This window comes from Ambystoma mexicanum, chromosome 5q (assembly GCF_040938575.1).
Source record: "Ambystoma mexicanum isolate Mex_15411 chromosome 5q, UKY_AmexF1_1, whole genome shotgun sequence".
NCBI classification, from domain to species: Eukaryota; Metazoa; Chordata; class Amphibia; order Caudata; family Ambystomatidae; genus Ambystoma; species Ambystoma mexicanum.
The window spans coordinates 181,678,874-181,697,070 of NC_090933.1; the positions used below are offsets into that span (position 1 = coordinate 181,678,874).

General features: G+C 43.6%; 1 protein-coding gene across 1 annotated transcript in view; it reads right to left on the reverse strand.

Annotated features, from left to right (window-relative positions):
* The window catches only part of CYB5A (cytochrome b5 type A), a 270,502-nt gene that overhangs the window by 40,033 nt on the left and 212,272 nt on the right, over nt 1-18,197 (reverse strand). Inside the window, exon 3 of the mRNA XM_069620711.1 lies at nt 1,319-1,348. Within this exon, the coding sequence (XP_069476812.1) occupies nt 1,319-1,348 (30 nt within the window). The remainder of the gene's footprint in view (nt 1-1,318; nt 1,349-18,197) is intronic.

Consider the following 18,197-nt stretch of genomic DNA (forward strand, 5'->3'; position numbering starts at 1 on the left):
CATTTTGAACTGTTGGTGGGATTCAAGTTGGAAATTTTGTTGTCAAGTTGCAACCATAAATAATGCGTTGGAACTTTGCTACGAGACAGGATTTCCTTATTCTTTTGGAACTGTTGAAAAAATTCCTGCTATCTGGGGAAGGGGAATTCACCCAGATTATAAGGAGGTTGTGAACCTAACAGTTTTATTTGTTATATGCGAAAAGCCATACATGATCCTGTTGAGTTGTATGTAGAAGTGTGAGGAACAGAAACCTTTTGTTAGTTTATTTTAAACAGGGAAATCCTCGTCAGGGTGGTTGTGGTAGTGAGGCATTTATCCAACCTTTTGAGTTAAAAAATGGCATCTTTTGAAAAATATTCACAAAATTGTTTGGCTCACAATTCTGACCCCTCACTAAAGGTAGGGAGTTACTTTAGCCACCAACTGCAGGAAGGAAATTAAAACATCCGGGGCTCTGGAAACTGCTATACGTTAGTGCCTCAGCAAGAATTAAATATAGTGTATATGATCCCAAATCTTCAGAGGGTTTTTTTAAGGTGTTGGATCTAGAAGAGTTGATAATGTGGGAGTAAACAATTAATATTGTAACAACATGCCTCGAAGAAGAACCGTCAACAAACCAATATCAGTTTAAAAAATGTTTTTAAAAAAAATAAAAAGTTACTCTTTATTGGTAAATGATAAAAGTAGTAAAAACATTTCATACCAATAAACAATTTCTGAATATTTCAGGTTTTTCAGTTTTCTAAAGCACGTGGAAACCTATATAAACCTTTATTGCATCAAAGAGCCCACAAAATATCACAACCGATTCATTCTGGGGACAGCTTTCCTAAAAGAACTATTCAAAACTAAGATCATGTATATCCAGCCCTACAGATAAAGGGTGCATCAACCACTTACTCCCTAAAAATAGGTAAAAACATGGAGTAAAAATACGCCCAAGAAAAAGTGGGATACGGATTTGTAGCACCTTGTGCCTCTGCTTTCCACCATATGGCTCCATGGATATGTTTGGACCGGTAGTGCACATAATACCGCAGGAATCAACTACAATCATTACTGCCTGTATCTTTTAACTGTGTGTGAATAACTAGATGCAAAGAAATGATTACAAAAACATTTTCATTTTCCAGTTCGAACATTTTACTTGCTTATAAAATGCTCCTATCGGGAATTGGACTTACATTTTTACTCTATAAAAAATCATTTTACTCCCAACTTTATAAAATAGGGAGTAAAATACTCTCACTTTAAAATCTTATTTGGAGCACTGTGTACATCTACGACTTTAGATCAAATTACTGCCACCTACCGCAGGTTTTTGAAGTTTTGACAAGTCATCCTGCAATAAAAAAACACAAAGTTAAAAATGATATTTAAAAAAGTGAAATAAATACCAGGATAGCATTTATAATTTTATTTTTCCCAGCTCTGGATAGCAGTATTTTTTTTACAAACTCTCAAGAGATGGAAGGGAACAGCATGCCATCCAAATTGACAGAAGTGGACATATACATTGTAAAAGCAAAGATTGATTGGGTGTTATCAAGACAATTAAACATAAAAGATTGTACACTGCAAATGTTCAAAACCTCGTCCAACTGAGCACTAAAACATAGCTAGATGTTTGTATAACATTGGTTGATACCCCTGACCCCCAGTAGAAGTCCTGTGTGTAGCTAATAAATGGTAGCCAAGTTGCGATGTGGGTTGAATATTTCCCTTCAGCTAGTGCAGTAATTTTTTCTGCAGCTAAAATGGCCCAAAGATTTCCCAACCACATCGCCATAACCTTGACTTCCAATTGCGGGCCAGGGAAATCTTGGCAGCTAGCAGGAGGTGGGTGATCAATTTAGAGGTCTTGCCTTTTAGCAGAAACACTCCCTCTACACTATCCCCAAGCAAGATAATTAGTGGGTCTAGGGAGAGCAAAACCTTGAGCATTGATTTTATATATGAAAGGACCGGTTTACAGAATGTCTGGCCTTTTGGGGCAGAGACGCCACATGTGGTTGTAGGTTCCCATGTCTGAGCATCCCCTCCAGCAAATATCAGGGTAGGAAGAAGTGAAGTGTGAGCCTGTCGGGCACAACATCCCACCTGTAGCAGAGCTTGAGCTGACATTCCTGGTCTGTGGTGCATCTTGCTCCCTTGTGATTCCGTTCCCATATCCTGAGCGAAGAATCCACCCCGATTTGGGAATCCTGGTCACGTTCCCAGCTCTTCACATATGTCAGGTGCTCAAGGTGGTTATAGCAGTCTAGTAGGTTGTAGGGCCCTGAAATTCTGCCTCTAGAGCAGCCCGCTAAAAATGTGAGCTCAAGAGCACAGAGGTCCCTGGTGCCTGTCTGTTTTGTTATGAGGTGGGCTGTCCAGTGGCGAAACTGAGTGTATCTGAATCAATCGCTTTCGGGTAGTGAGAATGCCAATTTGCATTCTTCGAAGGCAAGTGGGGATTCTTCCTGACAAAGCTAAATTCCCGTAGACCACCCGCAGACCACACAGAGAAAGCCGTGTAGTGCACCCCAGGGAGGAATTCTGATTGCAAATGATAAGTGGTAGTGGTCCTAGTCCCATGGGAGTGCCACGCCGCTTGGTAGCTATGTTGCAACATTTAAGCATGTGAGATGTAGCGGAAAGGAGCCAGTGTCCCGTTGGCCCAAGTGTTGATTTAATGAACAGTAGTTGCCTCAACGAGAACTTGAACATGGATTGTTCCATGTATACCCAAATAGGAGATTCCCCCAGTCTATACCCATGAAAAGATATGAGAAAGTTGAGAGGCCAGATAGTTGCGGTAGACATCTAGAACCCCCACACTGGCCAAGCCCTCTCATCTGAGCAGGACCTTTTTCGCTATTCTGGGTTTGTGGAGTTAGATGAATGCAAGGATGTTCCCATGTAGCGAGTGTAATTTGTGTGGTGGGACATATATTGGGAGAGCCAAGAAGTGATAAACCATCAGGATGATAGTCATTTTGAATGCTGTGACCCATCCCAACCATGCAATCGTTTGTCCCAGCGTTTAAGGTCGGCATATACCTGAGCGAGCAGAGGGGGGTAATTTACGCTATATATAATGTTTGAATCTTGCTTGAAATGTTCATCCCCAAATATTGAATCCAGTTGCTTTTCCATTATATTGGGCAAATCTCCTCCAGTGGTATCGCTAGAAGCGGCCCTTGAGATTTGGGATAGTTGACCTTGAACCCGGAGATTGCACCAAATGCTGCTAGTTCATCCATAAGGGCTATCGCTGAGGCAGGTGCATCCATTACAGTGACCAAGACATCATTGTCCTAGAGACAGAATTTATCCTCCTGTTGACATGAGATCCCCTTTATGCCTGGATTATTGTGGACCCAGATTGCTAGTGGCTCCATGGAGAGAGCGAACAGAAGAGGGGATAGAAGGCAGCACTGAGGTGTCCCTCTGGAAACCGAGATAGGGGCCGGGGGGGGGGAAGAGTGGCGCTAACATTGAGCAACACTTGGGTGCTAGGCGAGGAGTCGATAGCCAGTAGGGATTGCTGGTATTTAGGGCCTATGCCCGATTGCCAGAGGACTGCACCCAAGTAGAACCAATCAAGGCTATCGAAAGCCTTGTGGGCGTCAAGGGCCATGAGCCTGGCAGCAAGAGTTGACGTGCCAGCAACCTCGAACAGGTCAAGAGCTTTAGTGATGTTGCTATCGGCGCAACGTCAGGCGATAAAGCCTGTCTGGTTCGGATGGACTAGCTTAGGAAGCACCTGCATCAGGCGAATGGCCAAGAATTTCTAATAGATTTTCACGTCATTGTTAATGAGAGAAATTGGCAGATAGGAGTCGAGCAAGTCAGGATCTTTGTTGGGTTTCAAGATGAATATCATAGTGGTTTCGATTGCATTTCTTTGTTAAATAAAAGTATTTTTTTAAAGTTCAGGCAGCTGGCTACCAGGCTTTGAAAAATCTTTGCAGGTCAAGTAACTTATTTTATCTAAACAACCTAAGAGAAATTAACTTTAGTGCATAGTAATTTTTGTATTGAAAGCTAGGTTGACAAAAAGAAACATTACCAGCAACATTAATGTGCCTTTCCAATATTCGCCTCCTCCTAGGCGCATTGGAAAATAATTTCCTACAGACAGCTGAGAATACAAGATGTCCCACATGTGAAGTATTATTAGGCAAGGTTAACAAGAGGGTTTCAATACATTTGGGTGACAAGTTTAGAACTTGCTGTAACTTGAAGGTTCCACATAGGGCTAGAGTAAGTGTAAAAGTTAATGTTTGAGTTTGAATAACGGATCCCATACACAATGGAACATAAGCAGATGCTTAAGTAACTGTTACAATGTGAATTATTGTTTGGACTTATTACAGAAAAGGACCACTAAATACTGCAGGATGTTATCAAAAAGAATGTATATGGCTGCATTATTTTGAGGCTCAACATTGGATCACACATCTGCCCCTTCACCAGCGGAGGGGCTGGGTGCGTTCTGGCTGCAACAGTCAGGGATACCGCCGGCACTGGTTTCCAATGCAGCTGCCCCTTCCACCCAAGCCCCTCACATATTATCTGACCTGTCAGGAATGTGTACAAAAAAATATCTCCAAGTCTGTATTGATGCTACAATTGCGTCAAGGCCAGAAACTAGCTGGGGGTGGCAGGCCTACAAAGAAAAAATTCAGAGCCAATCCTACCCCTGAGGTGGACGGTGGCAATAGAGAGGGCTCCCAATTCCTATCTCCCCATGCCAGTATGTTTATTTGCAGACCTGCGTCTCCAGCCTTAGATTTTACAATTTACACTGGAGAAATTGAAACACTGTATCCAGAGCGCGACAAAGTCACAGTGGCAAAAATCACATCCAGCCCACAGCTCGCCTGAGAGTAGGACAGGCAGGACGAGTGCTGAAATATTACCGACCCCCTGAGAGAGAAACTAGTTAGGAACAACCATAAAGTCCCAAAGAAACAACGTATTCATGACTGCAGGCCCCAAGATGTATCATGTCTAGAAATACAAAGACTGGAAAGTATTCCAGAATATGTCTTTTCGGATTCTGAAAGAAATATGCTGTGGGAAAACACTAGCAAATCTAGAGAGACCCCATAGTCAACAGGTAAGGATTCTTGAAGGAAAAACCCGAACTTATATCAACCCCACTCTCTCTGCCAGCAGCAGTGCTTTTGAAGCAGAACATATTTCTCCCTCCGCCGCAGCTGCATCATTTACGGAGACAAATACTTCCTCTCCAAGCCTATCCAGAGGAAAGGCTATTATGCACAGGTGGGAATTTATTAGAGGTGGTCCTGTGCTTTGTGATGTTATTTCTTTGCCAGAAACTTACAAAATAATGTCTGCGCAGGGGGACAGCCAGGAGGTAAGGCATGAGAAGGGCAGCACGCAAACACTTGCTCCTGCATTGTAAACAAGCTGAAGGAGAAACAGGATGGCAGAAAGCCTTTTAAAAACTTCCCTATCTTGTTTGAAAAAGAAAGCCAATTAAACAATCAATTCAAATGTTTGACTCAGTCAATGGGAGGACGGAAAGGCTTTAAAACTAAGGTTAAGATTTACAGACTGCTTCTGTGCGCTGGGAGCTGAGGAGAGGAGTTTGAGAAAGCTGGCGAGCACCAGAGAAGAGGAACCCGTCAGCACCAAAGAGGGGTGTGCTGCAGTGAGGGGGGTGAGAGCCCCTTGAGTTCAGAAGAGACCCCCAACAAGGGGGTAGTTAGAAAATGATTAAGAACAAGTGACTTATGCCCTGAAGTGGGCAACAGAAGAAGAGAACCCCAGAGGCAGGCTGTGCACTAGTGAGGGGGGAGATGAGCCCAGAAGAGAGGTGTGCTACAGTGAAGAGAGCGAAACGGTGACTGATCACAGGAGAGGGTATGTGTAATAGAGGGAAAGAGTGTCTTGGCTCAGGAAGAGGCGAGTAAGTGACAGAAGGAGTGATGGACTTTTGGGACACTTGGCAAATGGAGGAATCCCTAAAATCCTGAGAGAGGTTGAGGGTCCTTGTGGTCCCCAGAAGACAGCGATTTCTAGAGCTCTGTTGATATCTGAAGCAGCAGTCCTTCCTGTATACTTTTTTTCTTAATTTGCCGTCTTTCATATATAAACCTGGTTTCAAGGACTAGGTTTCCCAACAAACGTTCTGTTGTAGCTATCCTGAAGCAATTTTCATGACAGTTTTTTATAAAAGCAAAAGCAAATCCTAAGACTAACTTTCTTTGGTGTCAGTAGCTATATGTTCCCTCGGCCACGTCATGCCTGCGTGAGAACATCTTTGCCAGGGAACAATGCTCAGGTAACCATTTCCCACACTGATGTCATCTTTTGGGGAGTCACATACTTGCTTCATTGTAGCCGCAGGGCTGTGAAGTTCAGTGCAGGTCCTACAAATCTTATGATAGGACTCCTATGATGTACTGGCTGAACCTGTAACAAAACACCTTGCTACTTGAGTGAAGAGAAAAGCACTTTACTTCCAATTTTAAAATGTCCATGTTGCACCTTTGCCTCTGCTCAGAGAGCTTTAGGCTCTCTTCATATGGAAGATGCAGACAAACATTGCCCTGCAAGGACTCAGTGTTTTGGGCATGACCTAAGATTTCAGGGCTAGTCTGCCCTGGTGGACTAGTGGTGTGGGAGATGGTTAGGCCTTCAAAACTGGCCTGCGCTGTGCAGATTGTCACCTGCCATATGGCAAGGATCAGGCTACAGTGACTAGGGGTTTTCTCCCAATAGTACCCCCTCCAGGCCCAACAGCCACCTGGCCCTGCCAGAGGCACCACCTTGGCAGTCCCCAAAACCAGGAACGTGCATTCAATACAGCCCTCAATAACAACTTTAATACCAATACAGAAAGTCATCTCTATTATTTCATCTGGAAAGTAAAACTCAAAAGTTCTTTATGATGAACTTGATCTACAAGCTATAACACTAGATGAGTTAAGGATATGACCTTGCAACACATGCTTGTATTATTGGAACAGGATGGCTATACCTAGATTTGTCAACAATTTCATATCAACACATAAGTGAAGAACTGAGTTTCTTCACCTGTGTGTTGATATGAAATTGTTGACAAATCTAGGTATAGCCATCCTGTTCCAGTAATACAAGCATGTGTTGCAAGGTCATATCCTTAACTCATCTAGTATTATAGCTTGTAGATCAAGTTCATCATAAAGGACTTTCCCAATATATGTCCCAAATACCAAGAACGGGGACTGAAGGAGTTTAAAGCATTAAATAGGTTTGTCAGACAAATGTTACATTTAAAGTTAATATTGGATCAAGAGCTAAATCATGTGTGTTAAAATGGATTTCTGAACTCTGACATGGAGGGGCAAAGGTTCAGAAGGCCAGCCTAGTTTTGTGGAACAGGGTAACCTCTGGACAAGCCAGACCAATCTGGGTAGCTATGGCAGGCGGTCAAGACTAAGTCTCAAGAGGGGTGAGGGTGACTGAAAGACCTCAATGAGCACACAAAGCAAGGACACTTACAAATTACTCCGGACAGGTGTTATGTAAAAAATATAGACACCTTTGTTACAAGGCCTTTGTAACATCGACCATAGCAAAGAATCACAATAATACTAAAGTAAACCAACACATCACAATCAATACAATATATATACAAGACCGAGGGGTCTAAGGAGTTAAGAGCACGGAATATGCAGACCACCTAGATGGGGAGGAAAACAGGCAGTGCAAGTAATCGTTAGACCCCCGTTCGACATCAGAAATACACCTAACTATGAGGTAGTCCAAGCCCTACGAAGAGAGGAGCCTTATGCTCAATAGTACCTGCACGTGCTTGTGGCAATGGACAAAAGAAAAGGGTGTCTCTTCAAGGGTCCCTGACAGTTCAGGAAGGTGAATGAAGTGATGAAGAACAAGTCCCCACTACTCAAGCAGGACCTCCACTTGCGGGAGGAGGCAGGTTGAGAGTGCGGGATAGTCGCTATTTCGCAACAGCGGTAGAAAATGGGCTCCTGCGTGAGGGGACACCGGTTGGGGTATGGACTACTCACCGGTCCCTGACGCTGGCAGACCCAGACTTCGCCAGTTCAGTTCACGTTGCTGGCAGGTTCGGATGCGACAAGCAGGACGTCTCGACACTGTGTAGATTCCGCAGTAGCAGGATGCAGGGTCGAGGGGGGGTCACAAATGCAGCGAACGTGCACAGGTTGTTAGCACAGCAGGGCAACACGGCAACCGCGTTTACTTGGTCCGGGCGCACTCGTCTCACTTCAGACCTGGGAATGCCAAGTGTACGAAATTCGGTGTGAGGGTGCCATGGACACAGAGCTAGCAGCAGGCCAAGTTTCGAGGGCTTCCCCGAAACGGCGGCGGTGACAGAGCAAAACGTCCTGCGTAAGCTGGTCAGCCCAGGGACACTTCCGAAGAAGCTTACTTGCAGCGTTTGATGAAGGTGCTGAGAATAGTTGGTCCCACTATTCCAGTGAGTCGAAGCGCCTTCGCGGACCTTCTAGGACGATCAGAGGCAGAGGGGTCTTGCAGGACGACAGCGGGTTCAGGGTGCCAAACCTTCCAGTGGATCACCAGCGGTTCCTCGACTCGGCTTCTTGTTGCAGGATACTTTGCTTCTTATCCCTTGTTCGGTAACTCAGGAGATCGACATGGTAGTGGTGTTTTCAGCCTCCTCTTATCCAAAGTTCCCTTTGCGCCAAAACGGAGAGGACCCAATGGGAGATCTGCTCACAAACACTCACTCCATACGTCGACCAATCACGGACCATGGTGGTCCCAGGCATTCAGGACACTCCAGACTCTCTGGCACCCAGGATGTGTATTGGGAAGAGACATCCCAGCCCACATCCTGGAGGCACACACACAAGGCATGCAGAAGCCCGCGAAAGCTTTGGGTTTTGCGGGAAAGTGCATGACCAAATAAGGACTGACCCGGGTCGGTTGGTATATTATCTATCAACGAGCCAATACCATTTATGAATGGTAAGCATGGAGAGAAGTTCTTGGACCCCTTATGGGGTTTAGGTAACAAGTGCAGTATTGACTGTTGGCAATAGTTTGTTCTGCATAAAAGTTGGCATGGATTGGTTATTTCTGTTTACTCCTTGATGCTTCTAGTTTTAAATCTGATTGCTCTAGGTCTTTGCTAGCTGCTAAATAGAAAGCATCAGTAGTATTGTTGTTGTGTAGCATGGATTGCATGTTGATTTGGGTTTCCTTAACTGCCAGGCGATTATGCAAGGACGAGCATACTCGTCCTTGGCACTTAAGGGGCTAAGGCTCAAGCTTTTCCCCCTTTTTATATTTCTACTCTTGCGTTGCTCGCTAAGCCCCCCTCAATCAACTAGGTCTACTCCTACGTGCTGAGAATCTTGCCTCATATTTCCTTTGCAATTTCAAAGATTTTAGCTCTTTCTTTTGCAACCGGTCTGTTGTCAGCCTGTTCCTTTCTCAATTTCTACTATGGTGCTAAAACAAACCATTGCCTCAGTAATTTCTTGGGTTCCTTCTACTGCTGCCCTTTTGATCCTATGATGGTTCCTCCAACAGTCAGCCTTTGCTATGCTTCTGACCTATTTTGCCTTCTTTTTCAGTTCCCCTCTTCATCCAATCTGTTTTGCTTATAACTACAAGCATGCCATTATTATTCCTTTTTTGAAAAGCCCAATTTTGATTCTCGGTTTCCAACTTCCTTCCCATTTCATTTTTTCCTTACTTAGCCAAGATTCTAGAGAAAAGTCCTCTTACAGCTTCAGCTTACTCCACATAATCTCTGGTCTGCAGTTGAATCAGGTTCCCACTCAAGCTACTCCAGAGACAGCGTTTTTCTTACAGTCTCCGACTATATTCTTCATGCACACCATCAAATGTTCTATTCTCATCGTATTCGATCCATCAACAGCTTTTGACACTGGATCATTCAACTCTTCTCTTTTTATCTTCTCTTGGTTTTGATGGATCTGTCCAGTCTTGGTTCTCATCTAAACTCCAGCATCATTCTTTGCATCTTGGAAAGTTGCAAGTTCTCCTTATCCTCTTTCTTATCAGGCCACAATTATCAGTTTTGGCTGCCTTAGTTTCACTCTTTATACCACTCCTCTTGCTTCCCTAGTCTCTTCGTTGGTGCTTTCAAACACAGCTACACGCTTATGACGCTCCACCTATTTTTCTTTGCTCTCCTTTTCCGATACTTTTTCCACATTGTCAGCAACACCAGCACAAATCGCAAGTCATTACATAAGTGACAATAGGAAGCCTACAGACCAATAGAAGCAGAGAAAGATATGATGCAATAGTTTATTTATATAGTGCCTGTACACAATATGTTTCAAAGCGCTTCAAGGCAAGGGAGGGAGCAAGTGAAAATAGAATTACATTCTTACAGGCCATGAACAGTAAGGATGTAAAATGAACTATCGTACTCGACCTGATGACATTTCAGATAGTGCAAGAGCTAAGACATAGATAAGGAAGGGAGGGGGAGAATGGGAAGGAAATGGAAACTGAGGCGACTACAGTACTAGGCCTTATGACATTTCTGGTAGAGCCAAACAAAAAAGGTGAGGGAGAGGGGTGCAGAAAGGGAGGGGATGAACAAAGCAAGCGACTATCGTACTAGGCCCGATGACATTTCAGATAGTGCTGGAGGGGGGCACAAGTAAGGGGAAGGGGGATGAGACAGACAAGGTTGCTATCATTCTAGGTCTAGGGACAATTCTGATAGAGTAAGTGCATAGAAGAAAGTAAAGGGAGGAGGGGAGGAGATAGGAAAAGGGAGAGGAGAGAACAGAGAGTAAGCAGTCAAAAAAGAGTGGAGAAGCAAGAGGGGAGAGCGAATACAATTGCAGAAGTCAGTAATGTTGCAAGCCAGGATACAAGAAGATGGGAACAGCATGATTCAGGGCCACCATGAGTACAGGATACAAAGTAAGTGAATCAATGAAGCCCGTAAAAGTCAAATCCAGCATTGGCCACAAGACGGTGATGGTGAAACCAGAATGTATCAGGGCAGACTCCTGCAGAAGTAGGCTGGAGGGGAGGAGTGGGTGAGCAGGGTAGAATAATCAAGCAAAACGGGCAACGCCTGGGTGCGAGAAGGGAGGGAACATCACAGGGGGAACAGAGGGGGGGGTAGGGATGGCCTGTGGGGACAGAGGGAGTAAACATGTTGGTGCATGCTTAACTGCTGTCTTAGCAGGGGGTCCGAACAGTTCCAAACAGGAATTGCCCTTTTCTTCATCAGCCCTTCGCTTTGGACACCCGAGAATGCCCAGTAGCCTCCAGATGAATGGCACTAGGTATTATATGGAGTGTCGTTTTGCTTTCTGAATTGGTGCACCAAAAATGTCAGTGTTCTGAATGAGGAAACGTGCAACTCTTGTACTAAGTGAGCCACCACCAGAGTTAATAAAAGGGCTCCATGAGCAGGCTTTATAACTAGACAGGTCTAAGAATAATTTATTAGACTGCAATCATAATGTATGTGTTACATTATTTACTTCCAGCTCTACCCTTTTGTTTATTTGAGATATTTGTCAATTCTTCATATTGCTTCCCAGGCACTGCAGAGGAGCCAGCACATGAGGTACTACCTGGTGGCATTCCTAGCGATTCCTCCGGTCACCTTAGGACAGGTAACAATCAATACCACAATTTTTGGGTGTCTCTTATAAACCTTTGCTGGAGACTATTCCAAAATAGGGTCCTCACCTTGGTGAGGTGCTATTGCACAGGCAACACCGGCCGAGACAGTGCTAAAGAAAATGTTGCAGTCTCCTTTTTTGCACTGGTAAATGTGATCTGTAAGTGATGCAACAGCAGGTGGCAGTATGCCATTCTGGGGAGTTTGAACAGATCTGTGCCCTAAATGCACCCCAGCTACAGGATGCTCATTCGGAAACTAAGAATGCATCGGACAGAGAAAAAGCACTCTGGTCATCCGTTATGGGCGCCTGTTGCAGTTGGACCTAGAGCCGGAGGGATTGACACCCCAGTTAGTCCTTTTAAGCCCATTTTATTTGTCCCTTTGATTCAATTTGATCAAACTCCCCAAATAAGATTGTTATGTCCGATTATCTTTACATACTACAGTGTTCAAAATTGCTTGGAGCAGAGAGCCATTTAGCTCCTGCTTCTAGCCTAGGAGAGCCGGGTCAGATTGAAAGCAACAGCTACCAGGAGCTACATCTGGCTCCCAGGCCAACTAGCGCTTGTGATTTCACGTCGGTGCAGCGTCCATAGATGCTGGCAACTGGCTTACAGTATTGTTCCATCATGACACCAACGCAAGCAACACTAGTGGTCTGGTGGTTTCCAAGATGGCCACCACTTCATTTCAATGCCGCTTGCTGCGGCACCGTGCGTTGCAACTCTGCCGGGCTAGACGCTTCGTATCTTGTGAGCACTCTTGCTCTATCCCTCTTCCGCATACCCTTTCCCGCCTTCCTTTTTCCCTCTGTGCTACCCTCTGCCCGTGTGCCTTCTCCTTCCCACTCTGGACCCTTGCTCCCGCTCCCCATCCTTCTGTACTCTGGCGCCCTGCTTCATTGGACATCCTACGTGCCTCCTACGCCAACCACCCTCCGCAGATCACTTGATTGCCAGTCACCTTCAATGGAGCCGATGGAAGCACTTCTAGGAAGAACTGTTTTTTTATTGTGCCGGAAGACTTTCCCACCTGACCCCCCCCAACCCCTGCCCTCCCAAGGGCTGTCGCCTGTGAGCACACTCCACTGAGGTTGTTTCCAAAACAGGCGCAGTGGCCTCCAACAGAGACAGGACCTACCTTTTCTCTGAACGAAGAACTGTCCACAGCACAAAGGAGAAGAAAAAGAAGGAACAGACCTGTAAAGCTTCACCAGAACCATGTGAGAATTCTGATCGTGACGTGACCAATTCTGAGAGCACCTTACAAAACATTTGTATGTGAGATTAACTACCAGTAATTGAGAATGTTACTGAAGAACAATCAGGACACATTTAAACAGAATGGAAAAACATGTAAAGTTTGCCCGTCCTGTAGAACTAAGGTTTGTGGTGCGCAGTCTACTCTCTCCTTGGTCCCCAGCGCTAGCTACGGTCTACTGTGTGATGCCCAATACCCAGGAACTGGTTTTATCTCCTGGTCATCGAATCTTAATTTCAAACCCTGTAACTACTTCCTTTTTGTTCAGTGATATGTCTCATTTCTTTAACTGTACTAATTCAGTTTTGCATCTTTGATGCCACCCTTTGGATACCCAGCAGACACTACTCAAGATGTAGTTACAATAGCAAGCAATTAATCCCATATTTTTTTCTTTTATAGTAATAAATGTTCTTCACTCCTACCCTCTCACCCGATGCAGGAACCGCTGGAATAAGAGTCTGGAACCCAGGTAAGAAGCTTCCTTCCTCATGCCCACTTTCTAATCAGGGAGTACTCCGCTTTGCCATGCAGCTTTTGTTGTTGTATCAGGATGCATAGTAACCATGAAACACAACCTTGCTACTGCAAAAACAGCCATAAACTGGCTTTTTATGAGCACGTTTTCCTGGTATCTTATGTGTTGATTTACTAGGAGGCTGATTTTCGCTGGAGAAAGTGAGATGGTGTGGTGAGCATTTCACATTTGCACAAGGCATCTTACACCCGATTCGTAATGGCCAAAACTGGGAACAATCTGGCAATGGCTGGCTCCTCGCAGGGATGTCATCATGCAGATCTTAGTGGATGACATTTGTACGTGCAAACATCTTGGTAAATACTCCAGACATCTCTACATTTAAACTTTGTAAGGTAGCAGGTGCACAGCTCATTAGTTCCAGTAAAAATCTGAGAATCAGGCTCCAAATGTCTGGACATTAACCTATTGTCAATGCCCTTGTAACCATTCTACTTTGGCTCCTCTCGCTGGGCCTTGTGTGTGATGCTATACACATTCAGCACACTCCTACAGTATGACCACTGGCATCCAGAAATACCAAAAGCATCTGCGCGCCAATATTTCTGCAAGAGGAGTTGTTGAAGATCACCAACAAACCATCTTCCTGTGGTACTGTATGTCCCATAACAGTATTATAGTAGCTTCCTCAGTGTCTTTAGATGAAACATTAGCACATGGATGCCATTACTCCTCCTTATGGCAAACCAGGGCCTGGTCATCTTAACTCCCAGAGGCTATGTTTGGTTTCCCAGGCCAACTGGAGATACACAAACAAACCCATGCAGCATCTCTGTGCTGGGGAATTTGAATAAAGGAGCATTAGCACACATCTAGAAGACATTGAATACCTAATTGGTCAAACACATCGGACAAACTGTTTGCAGCAAGCTATGTAGTATCAAAAAGGCACATTCTTCCCCTATCTGCCTCTAGCCAGTAATCTTACTTCTACCCCCCCCCCCATACTGCTGCATTACTGCAGTTTCCAGTCCATCATTTTTACACTGGGTTCCTGCATGAGCCTTTGCTTGTAGTGCGAAGTTCCTGCTGTCTCCATTTGTTGTTCTTTGAGCTGTGCCCCTGCAAACTCCAGCCCATTCTGCATCTGCTGTGTCCCAACATTGCCCCATTTCTTCTTCCATCAGCAGTGCCCCTGCAGTCAGTCCCTGCTCTATTTCAGCTTTGTCTGTAGATTCAGTTGGTTTCTCAGTATTCAGGTTTTTGATTTCTATTTTACATTAGCCAAAAGAGCCAAAAGATACATGACAACAAAGTTACAGATATCCAATATAAAAGCAAAAATTAATTATTAAAAAAAAAAAGAAATTGGTATCCAAAGATGAGCATAACAAAATGTATTGAACCACAAAGCTAAGGAAAAAAGGAAAGAAGAGACAGGAAAAGAGGAGAGGAAGAAACAAAGAGACCAAAAATTGCCATTCGAGAAAAAAATAAGTCATATCAACTATACAATTCATAGGTAATGATAGGTCATTTCCTAGGATATCAAAGGCCTATACGAACACAAGAATTGATCAATGTACCATGCATATTACAACTGAATTGTGACATATCAGTTCAGCGTAGGCAGTCAGTTCGGACACATTAGCCATAAACATCAAGGAAGCGCCCCTATGTGTCCAAAAACATATCAGTATCTCCGGTTTGTTTGTAAATGGCCCTTTCATAGGTGGAACAGTAAGCAACTCTTCCACCGATGCAAATAGAGGCAGAAGATTTCCAGGCCCTTAAAATCATCTTTTTTGCAATCATACAATCCCGGAGGAATCTTTTTTTTTTTCTTTTCAGAAATCAGTGTCCTCCAACAGAGATACATGCCCAAGTACCAGAAGAGATGCAGCCATTGGAACTGTACAGAATAAGACTAAGCCTAGTCGGTCACAGACTCCCTCCCAGAATGATTTAGGTTTGGGACGGACACAGATCAGATGACAGAGTGCCCCTTGCTTGCTTGCACTTGCAACACAATGCGTTCTCCAGGAGGTCTCTCTGGAACAAGTGCACCAGCGTCCAATAAGTTCTAAAAAGGAGTTTGATTTGCGATGCTCTCAAGCCCCAATCCATGCTCATCAGTCGTACATTACCACAGCACCTTCGCCAGCAACCCTGATAAATCACTTCATCCAGTTCTTCAGCCCAAACTGTTACAATCTCAGGATCTCCCTTACAACAGGATTTCAGTATTCCGTACATAGTGGCAGCAGGGTGAGATGCACGTTTGCAAGTTTCCAAAGCCGTCCAAGCAGTATTCTGAGTCGTTAGCTGTGAAGGGTCCACATTTGTAGTGATGATGTTCTTCAATTTTCTGTATTCAGCGTAAGAGCATTCACTCATAAAAGGTGTGGCATAACTGCGCAAATGGGATCAATTTGTCCCCATTAACCAGATCCCTAATGTACGGGATTCTTTCCAAAAACCACGCCGGCCAGAATAGTACTTTCGTTTCTGATTTCAAAGCTGGATTGAGCCAGAGCAATGCATCCGGAAACAGATATGGATTGGTTCCCAAACGATTGGATATGTTTCACCAGCATTCCTTCATAAAAGCAGTCAACAGGTTTCGTCCTTTGGGAGATTTCACCACCGTTGTCAGCAAAGCCTTGAGCCAATTGTGGTAATACATTACTTTCCCTTATTATTTCAACTGGTTGATCACCATTCTTGTCGATAACCTTGCACAGATGACTAACCATAAATGCCAGATGATATTCAGGAAAGTTAGGTAGATTCATACCGCCCTGCTTTTGTGTAAGCTGCAATTTCCATAGAGCAAGTCTTGGCGGTTTGCCATATGAACTTCTGCATAATCCTGTTGATCTCTTTGAAAAAATGCTTTGGTACCTTGACGGGAAGCATTGTAAGGAGGTAATCCACACGCAGTGCCAAGTTCATTTTGATACAATTGATTTCCCCCATGTGGATAGTATCAAAGCCCCCATCTATCCACGTCTGATTGAAGTTTTGGTAAAAACGCTTCAAAGTTCATCTTCAGGAATTTCACCACCTCCGGTCCTAAACAAATACCCAAATACTTAATTATTTCGGGGCATCATGTAAATTGGAACTGATTGCAGGTGTACCGCATCCATAAGTTACTGATCGGGAGGATATCAGACTTATCCCAATTTACCTTATAGCCTTACACAGCTGAGAATTGTTGAATGTCTTGCATCAGATGTGGGATGCCATGCTCTGGATCGCGTAAAGCCAAGTAATCTGCGTATAACCAGATTTTGTTCTCATGATTCCTCCTCAATTATGATGCAGAGATTTGCATCAGACTGCAACAGCACAGCCAGCAGTTCCATTGTCAAGATGAATAACAGCGGGGAAAGAGGGCACCCTAGTCTGGTACCTCTCTTAAGCAGAAATGGCTCTGAAATAAGACCATTGGTGAGAACACTTGCAGATGCATTCATGTACAATAGTCATATCCATCGCTTGCAATCTTAACCAAATCCTAACTTCTCTAAACAAGTAAACAGGAAGACCCACTCAATATGGTTGAATGCCTTCTCGGCATCTACAGATACCACAGCTGCACTGGTAATTTGTTTATGCCCATGTTCAATTGTCAATAGCAGACGTCTCAAATTGTCAGCCACAGATCTTCTGGTTACAAAGCCGACCTGATTTCATGTACTAATGAAGGTATCACAGGTTCTAATCTTCTTGCTAATGTTTTGGCCAAAATCTTGCAATCTGTATTAAACAACCTGATTGGCCTATAATTTGCACATCTTGTAGGGGATCTATCTTTCTTCTTCAACACAGTTATCAAGGGATGCCCCCTAGAATCAGGTAAGGATCCAGTATCAAGAGATGTATTATACACGTCACATAGCAGTTGAAGAGCGCCATCAGGTAAAATCCTGTAAAATTCTAGTGGCAATCCATCAATGACAGACTCCTTGCCCACCATAAGCGAGGAAACAGCCAAACGAATATCTTCGAATTCTATCTGGCCTTCAAGAAGGGCTGACTGCTCCACAGTTAAACAAGAATGTTCTAAGAAGTCTAAGAAAGACCCAAAAGACAATGAGGGACTCCAAGCAGGAAAATACACACGGTCGTGCTTGGAAGAAGCATATATATATATATATATATATATATATATATATATATATATATATATAAAACAACTAAGGGACCGAGGTATAGAATCTTGTTTAGGTGAAAGGGCAAGACTGAATCCTTAATAGCACAGCCGATTTAAAAATATAACCGGGTACATTCAGACCACATCACAAGCCAGGAGGTGAAAAAATTCAATTCACATCCTAAATTTAATAGAAAATAGATTTATTGATTTAATAAAATATATATCGTAAGAATTATAAAATCTCATAATGTATCACACAAAATTGAAATCGTAAAATACAATTCATGAAAAAATTAATACATGGTTATCAAAAACAATTCTCTCGAAATAATGTGCAACACAACCAGACCCATACAATTCACCAATCACTCCATCCATACTAAACTCACACATATCTACAATGCATACCTCAAATACAATGGTGAAAAACATGAACTATACATAAACATAAATGAACTGCTTGCACAAAATGTTATAGCACCATGTTCGAGTTCTAGTAAGTGACAAACGATGTATTACTAGAATGTCAATAAAATGTCCCAAAATTAGAGACCTTCATAAGTCATATTAATTGACAATATAGGCCAAAACAAAAGTGGACCAATCTAAGAAAGACTTCATAAAATCTAGTTCACAATCCAAATCGGATTTGT